Source organism: Juglans microcarpa x Juglans regia, chromosome 4S (genome assembly GCF_004785595.1).
Source record: "Juglans microcarpa x Juglans regia isolate MS1-56 chromosome 4S, Jm3101_v1.0, whole genome shotgun sequence".
NCBI classification, from domain to species: Eukaryota; Viridiplantae; Streptophyta; class Magnoliopsida; order Fagales; family Juglandaceae; genus Juglans; species Juglans microcarpa x Juglans regia.
In genome coordinates this window covers 25,112,112-25,120,673 of record NC_054601.1, presented here as the reverse complement: position 1 = coordinate 25,120,673, position 8,562 = coordinate 25,112,112, and the positions used below count along the sequence as shown (strand labels likewise).

The window sequence follows — 8,562 nt, the reverse complement described above, 5'->3', positions numbered from 1 at the left end:
AATAATAGGGTTATTACTCTCTTATTACTAATTTATTATTCTTTTTATATTTATTTATTTTTTAATTTTTTAATTTTACTTAATGACTAAAGAAGTGACTATTAGTAAAATTATATATTTTTTTTATTTTTTCTTAATGATTAAAAATGTTAAAAAAATACTTAAAAATTATAAAAAAAAAAAAAAAATTTCAAATACATGTAAATAATAAATTAATAGTAATAAGATAGTAGCCTATCACAATCTATAATTTTATATATATATCTTTTGTTTTCTAACTACCAATAACTAGGATCGAAGTTCACATACCATTGGCTATACACGCACGTAGTAATAGGCTAATCAACTTAACCACCCGACAAAAGCAACCTCTCGAAGACTTAGGCTTCGTTTGGTTACTAAACATCTCTCAACTCATCTCAACTCATCATTACAATTTTTTCAAATCTCAACATAAAATATAATAAACAATTCAACTTTTTCAAATCTCAAAATAATAATAATATTAAAAAATAATATTCTAACAATATTTTATCATCTCAACTCAACTCAACTCAACTCACTTCAACATCCAAACACAACCTTAATTGGTTCGTTTCTATCTTAAAATTCTCATCTCATTTTCTTGTCGTATATCATTTAAATATAAATATTTTTAAATTAATTATTATAATTTTTTTAAATTTTTAAATAAAAAATAATTCAAAATTATAAAATTTTCAAAAAACAATAATATTAACAAAACTATATTATAACAATATTTTAATTTTATAATAATTTTTATTCAACTTTTTCTCTCTCATTTCCTAAAATCCCATAAAACATTAACTCAAATTATCTATCTACTATTTACAAAATTTTCATATTATCTCACTCTTCAAACCCAACTGTTCTAAATTGAATAGTGCTATATGTACTTACATTTTTAATTATAATTTTACTTACAAGACTCATTTTGTTAATTTTTTTTAAAAATTTAAAATTTAAATTTCATAATTTTTAATATATCAATAATTGACTAAAAAATTAAATTTTTTGTAAATTTTTCTTTAAATACATTTAACATTTTTCAACTAAATTTGGTCACTCTCCTTTTATTTTCACTAATAGTCATTGTTAAAGTGCAAAATAAATAAAAGGGCCAAAAACTGTTATTCCACCAAATAATTCGTTCCTAAAAAAACAACTAATATTCTTAATTCCATTTCTTAAATAAAAATTCTTCAATGGGGCGAAAGGCGATGCGATTAAAGGACGAGTCCTCGTGGTTCCCTACCCCTCCCCGTGACTGCTTTTAAAGTCTCCCCTCCCCTCTCCTCCTTCACATCTCTCTCTCTCTCTCTCTCTCTCTCTCTCTCACTAAAATCGCCAAAACTACATATTTCACCCTCACTCTCACACAACCTCCATATTCATTCATTCTCCTCGTCGTCATCTTCCTCCTCGAAGGTATTATATTATTCATACATATATATACATACATTGCAAGGCAGGTTCTTGAAGTTTGTTTCTAAAGTCATATTTTCTCGTTTTTAATTTGGTGATCCATCGAAGGTTGCTGTTGGATTGCTTTCCATGGCATCTTTGATCTCCTACTTAAACTTAGAAGAAGAGTCGAAGCGGAAGAAGCTGTGGAAAACCGGGTACGAGCTGAGAGATCGAAATTCGAGACCCGAAACCAGCTGGAGATCCGAATCTGAGCAGAGGATCTACTCCACCAAGCTTGTTGATGCGCTCCGGCTTGTCCGCCGGAATCCCTCTGCAGCGGATATGGTATCCAGCTTCCGTGAAATACGGGAAGCTGCGGACCGGGTCCTGGCCGTGGAGGCCAAGGGTAGGACTCGGTGGAGCCGGGCGATTCTGGCTAGCCAACTCAGGTTGAGACTCGCCAACAACATGAAGCATAAGAGGGCGAAGGTGACCGGCTGTAGTCGGCCGAAGAGGCTGGAGAAGAAGAGATTTTCACCGACTCTGCAAAGAAAAGCAAGGCTTCTGAGCCGTTTGGTTCCCGGTTGCCGGAAGGTCTCGTTCCCGAACCTTCTGGAAGAAGCTACCGATTACATTGCAGCTTTGGAGATGCAGGTCCGAGCCATGACTGCTCTCACCGAGCTTGTCACCGGTCCACCGGTCGATCGGCTCGGCTCGACCTCCAACTCTTAAGACCTTGGCTTTACATAGGCCAGGTGTTCTTTTTTTTTTTTTTTTTCTTCCCATTTAAATATTGTTTTATGGATTTATATAATCATCATGTATTTTACAGTGTACATTACCGTCTCTGTCTCTCGATCTCCTTTGCTTTTAAAAAATATTTTATCTTATTTAATTATTATAATTTTTTTAATTTTTAATATAAAATAAAATAAATAATTCAACTTTTTTAAATTTTAAAATAAAAATAATATTAAAAAATATATTTTAATAATATTTTATTTAATTTTTTAATTTTAATCTCATCTCCTCACATCTTAAAAAACAAACGAATCCTTAGTTTATTCTTTATTTGATTGAATTTGAGATGCCACCCAATTTGGTTCTCTTCTAACAGATATCGCCTGCGGTTTTTTTTTTCGATATTTTAAACTCTGCAGGATAAAGAAAAACGCTTTAGACACAAAATATATTTACATTAAATTACTTTAATTTATGAATATATTTTTATAAAATCTCTATAGTCGTAGTAATTTTTTTTAAAAAAAATATATTTATAATCGTGAATTATACAATCGTCGCATAATCATTTTAAAAAAAATAATAAAATATAAAAATTATATTAAAAAAATTAATTTTTTAATAATAAACTCTACTATTTTTTAAAACGATTACACTACTTTTACAAATCTTATGATTATATATAGAATTACTCTTTTATCCCGTATCTCTCTAACAAAGTCAGTTACTACGTATGGACACATTTGCCTTCAACTTCACATGTCCATTTTTGTTCATTTCCCACTTGGGAAGGAACAAAGATTAGGGGGACAAATGAATTTTTGGCAAACAAATATGATCTCCTCAATATATTGCTGTTAGAATTGTATTTTCTCTGCGCTATTTGCAAAATGTCAGACAAGAAGTGTCACTTAAATTCAAGTAGCCTGCATTTATCAACCAGCTGTCTAGTAAGGAAAAATGTTAGGAAAAACCTAATTTGTTCTCTCAATTGTACCACTTTTTTTTTCCTTTGACTTAGTTATTAAGGAAGTAATTTTAAATGTATTGAGATATTTTTTATTTTTTTAAAGTATTTAAATATATTTAAAAAAATGAAAAAAATAAAAAAAAACTAAAAAAGTGAAGGAACGGTAACTTGAGCGGGCTACTCCAACTCAAAATGTTAAGTGGCCCCTAATTTTGTATCTTCATTTTGACTGCTGATTTATTTTATTTTATCTTAATTTTTTAATAATTAAGAAAGTAATTATTAGTAAATTTGTATATTTTTAAAAATATTTAAATATATTTAAAAAATATTTGAAAGAAGAAAAAATACAATTACGCTAGTGTTAATTTTGAGAAGATAAAATGGAGCTGAGTGGTAGCACCACATTTATTTTTTATTCTTTTTAGTTTTATTCTTCTTAAATTAATTAAATTTTTTTATTCATCATCTATGCACCACATATTTAATAAGAGAAAAAAAAAATATGATATGTGTTATGTGAGGATTATGAATAAAATTTTTGTTTGGGGATAACATTGACCAATGCACAAAATCCATGAAATCTTACTAGAATTAATAGCCATTTTCAGTCAATTAAATCGCTTCAAGCCTGACACTTGAAAAGTATCTATAAAGTTATAAACTATAGAAATCCTATTAAAATGTATACTCTTGTAAAAATGAGGTAGTCGAATCATTCTTCATCTCTATCTGGTTTAAAAATTTCTCTTCATGTACATAATTGGTTGATTTATAATCATTGAAGTGTTTTCCAAAACACGACCATATTCTTGTTTTAAAGGAGGAGCACTTCGACGGTTTGACCATACGAAAAATTATAGCAACATGCTATATGTTATAACTTAGAAAAAATTTAATTGTAAATGATTTTGCATACTAATACGCATATTCATTCAATATGATTGGTCAGAAAGTAGATTTTATTGAAAACAATACTAATTTAAATTTACAATATGAAGACAACAACATTAATACACAAATTAGTACACAAACTTGCTTATACATAACAAAACTCTATAACTTATCGTAGTTAAGATGCACCTTGTAAAAACATAACAGTTTAGGAATACAAATTTTAGTATTTTGTAACACTCATTATTTTTTTCTAGAATTTTAGTATTCCTTTTTTTGTTTTTTAATGCGAGAAAAGGAAGGAAGTCATGAAGGTGAAAGGTGGAAGGCGAGGGGTTTTTGTTCCAGTAAATTTGGAAGGAAAATGATTTACGCACGATATTTTTTATAACATTTTACATAACTATGTTTTTAATGAAGAGTTTTTTGTAAATAATCTTATAAAAAGTAACATAATTTTATAAAAATACCATCATTTTATAATATTGGTTTGTAATATGTTGTACAATGTATTGTGTTTATATCATTATTCAATTTGAAACTATAAGTTATATTTTTGCAGTTGTGGAGTGCGTAAGCGTCGTACAATCATTTTGAAAAAAGTGAGTAATTACGAGATCCACAATTCTACATGAAAAAACTAATTTTTTAAGAATAATGATAGGGTTACTACCTTATTACTATCATTCTACTACTCTTTTTATATTTGATTTTTTATTTTACTTAATAATTAAAGAAGTGAATATTAGTAAAGTTATATATATTTTTTTAATTTTTTCGTAATGATTAAGAATGTTAAAAAAATAATTAAAAGAAAATGATAAAAAAGTAAAAAAACTCGAAATGCACTTGGGCAATAGATGGGTAGTAACCCTATTACTATCTATTTTTTAATAATAGATTTCACTTTTTCAAAAAAATTGTGCAACGCTAACATATTTCACAACTATATCTAGCATTATTCGTTTGGAAATGAGGGCAACTTGCATCACCACCTCATGTGCCTCAACATGCATGCTTGCCCTACAATCTCAAGTGCTCTGACCCTCAACCCCACCCCTCTCCCAAGCAATATTGGCTTGGATGTGAGTATGAAAAATCTTCAGTGTGTCATTAATTTGAAGAATATTACGATTTTGTTTTTCCTTTTACACAATTTGCATTCATCTACATTGTTCCAAGAACAAACATTATGGTGGAGGACAAGGCATTTTAGGGACCAGCCGTGGAATCACGTGGTGGCCAGGGCAATGGCCCCCTCCGCCCTCTAGCTAGAAACTAAAATTTCTTTGGCTCCAAACAAGAATTTAAAAATAAAAAAACAAAAGGAAAAGAAAACTTCTTTGACTTCCCCAAAAAGAATATGAAATATCTCTTGACCTTTCTCAAAAAAGAAAAAAATGTAAACATATAATTCTAAGTTCTGTTTGAACAGTGAGATGAGATGATATGATTTTAGATGAAAGTTAAAAATTAAATAAAAAACTTATTTGAAAATCCAAAGTTTTGATGTCTAAAATATATATGAATATATAAAATATATTGAAATAATTATAATTTTCATAAAAGATATAATATATTTTAAACATTTTCATGCATAGATAAAACTTTCTTCAGGGGCATGCAATTGCAAGCTGCCCAGCCATCTTGGAGTGAAAAAGGGTGAGGCCGAGAACCAGGACGACAGGAGGAGATACTTTATTTTTTCGAACAATACTATATATTACACTCTTATTTTATTTTAATTATATTAAATTATATGTGACATATTTATCATCATTAGATGATAAAGAAATATGTAATAAATAATCATTTAATACTGATAAATATGTTACATCTTACTTAATAGAATAAAAGTTATTTAATAGAATAAAAGTGAGATAGTAGTATAGTTATAGAATTTTCCTATTTTTTCCAAGCTTTAAGGGCGAATGCGTGCGCATTCGAGACTGCCTAGCTGTCAGTTTTTGGATCAAGACAGGAAGACCGAGCTAGATAGGCTGATCGAGTGAATTTTATTAATCAAGGACCACATGAAAATTAAATGTGTTGTTTTTATTGAATGCTTTTGTCTGTCCAGAAAACCTCATTCATGTCTCTGTTGCTTGCTTTCCTTCATTTCTTCCTTTGATCTTTATGCACCATAATAACTCACATGCATCCATGTGCCTTTTCTTCATTTCATTTAACAAACAATCTCCCTCTCTCTCTCTCTCTCTCTCTAATTTTATACATCATACTGTCATCTCACTTTCATCTCATTCAGTATGATGTGACATATTTATCATTATTAAATGATCATTTATTGTATGATTCTTTATTATCTAATAGTGATGAATGTACCACGTACCACTTAGTAGAATAAAAATAATATGAGAGTGTGGTGTATAGCATTAATCCTATATATATATATATAAAATATTGATATATAGCATATCCATGTGCATTTATGTTGTGAGAAAATCAGTATATACCTGTCTAGCTAGAGCTAGCTACTTGCTGAAAACAGCATAAATTTCTGAATCTTAGTCGATGAACCATTTAAAGCCTGTGGATGTGGTAATTGATCATTTATGTCTCTGTCTCTCCCTTCAATTCTCTAATGCATGAATTGTTTTTTGGATCTTCTAGGAAATATACCAAATACTATATGCTTTCAATTTAAAGTGTGCACCTGCTCATCATGTATCTCTCAGGGCCACATTTAATTCCAAGCTTATTGATTTTCATCCATTCTTGATTAATTATGTTTTAAATCCTCCTTTTTATCGTGTGCTTGCTATTTCTGTTTGATATTTTGCAAACTCACGCTCAAATGCATGTTTTTTAACTAGTAATGTTATGTATAGTCGTAGAGTACGTAAGTATTATACAATTAATTTAAAAAAGAATGAGATCTATTATTAAAAAATTAATTTTTTATTTAAATCTTGTATTTATTATTTTTTTAAAATAATTACGCGATATTTACGACTGTAAATATCATTTCTATTTTTTAATTATGCTATTACAATGACACCACTGCATGCATTCCCACTTGCTTGTTTATGATCTTATAAGTTAGGAAAATGATAGGGTTATTATTTATTTATTATTTTTTTTATATTTGATTTTTTTTAAAATATTTTATGTTACTTAATGATTAAGAAAGTGATTATTAATAAAATTATATATTTTAAAATTTTTTTTAATGATTAAAAATATTAATAAGATACTTAAAAAAAAAATAATTAAATACACTTTAAATAATAAATAAATAATAAAAAGATAGTAAGCCTGCGGTTATAACCCTCCAAAATTAGGATGAGGTGTCCTAAAAATGGCTACTGAATTCCGACACGCGGACTAACCCTGTGGACCACATGTAAACTTCTGAGTAGTATTTTGAAACTGACAAATTGTCACCACATGGCACCATCATTGCACTTGCACCGAATGGCGTGTCACCATTTCGATCAAGTCCACGCATATGTGATATGTGTATATATATATATATATATATATATAAATATTCTCATTTTTATTTGTGAAAATTGGGGAATTAGTCCTCACCCAATAATATATAATAAACATGTCAAAGTTCGGTATTTTGGCATAATTTTCAGTCTCTACAAAAAATAGTCTGAAATTTGAAATCCCCTTCTTCAAAAAATATATATATATATATATATAATATAATAAACATAATCGGAGGAGTACTTCGATAAAAAAAAAAAAAAAAAAAGCCATGCAGAAATGAAGGAATCATGTTCTTTATCATGGTTTTATCCAAAAATAAAGAAACATGCAGCAGTTTGATCATCAGAAACTTGGGGATTCTATGTTTTCATCGAGGGTTTAAGGCCTAGGCTTGGGTTTGGATAAGTCGTATTTAACCACTAATGTGATTACTTTTAGAAAACATTAAGATTAGCCTTGTTTGAATTAGAACTCACCTCAATTTATTTTATAATTAGGTTATTCTGCCGTCTAGAATAATTCATTTTACTTTACAGTTAGTTGGTTTTTAACTTTTTCTTTATATTTTTTTATTCACATTTTTAATTTATTTAAATATTTTTAAAAAATAAAAAAATACACCAATCCATTTAAAATCAATTCATTAATCATTAAATAAAAATAAAAATAAAAAAAATTATTTTTACCGAGCGGTCAAGTAGAGTGATACAATTTGAGAGACAAAGTAATTTTTTCCTTCATTTTAATTTATCTCATCTTATTATTATAATTTTTTTAAATTTTAATACAAAATATAATAAATAATTTATTTTTTTAAAATTTTAAAATAATAATAATATTAAAAATAATATTTTATTTAATTCATTTAAAATATCTCAATCCATAACGAGTGAAATGTGTATTTTGACCATTAACTTGACAACCCAAGTTGCATTCTAAAGGCACAAAACGACAAGGAGAGAGAGAGAACTTTTTGTGTTATCAAAGTCCAAGGACGAGCACCCCAGAAGTGCGGGTCACATCCTCAGGGTTGGGCCCCTGACAGAGTTAGAGACAAGAAATGATTGTCG

The 8,562-nt window shown here is 28.4% G+C and overlaps 1 protein-coding gene across 1 annotated transcript; it reads left to right on the top strand.

Moving 5' to 3' along the window:
• Positions 1–1,301: 1,301 nt before the first annotated feature.
• LOC121261933 (transcription factor bHLH149-like) lies at positions 1,302–2,264 on the top strand. Its single transcript, XM_041164357.1, has 2 exons — positions 1,302–1,449; positions 1,542–2,264. The coding sequence occupies exon 2, from the start codon at positions 1,576–1,578 to the stop codon at positions 2,158–2,160; it is 585 nt and encodes a 194-aa protein (XP_041020291.1). The 5' UTR covers positions 1,302–1,449; positions 1,542–1,575; the 3' UTR covers positions 2,161–2,264.
• The last annotated feature ends 6,298 nt before the right edge of the window (positions 2,265–8,562 follow it).

Bases quoted from the DNA above. Each gene is read 5' to 3' on its own strand.
- LOC121261933 (XM_041164357.1), top strand. From the start codon at position 1,576: ATGGCATCTTTGATCTCCTACTTAAACTTAGAAGAAGAGTCGAAGCGG.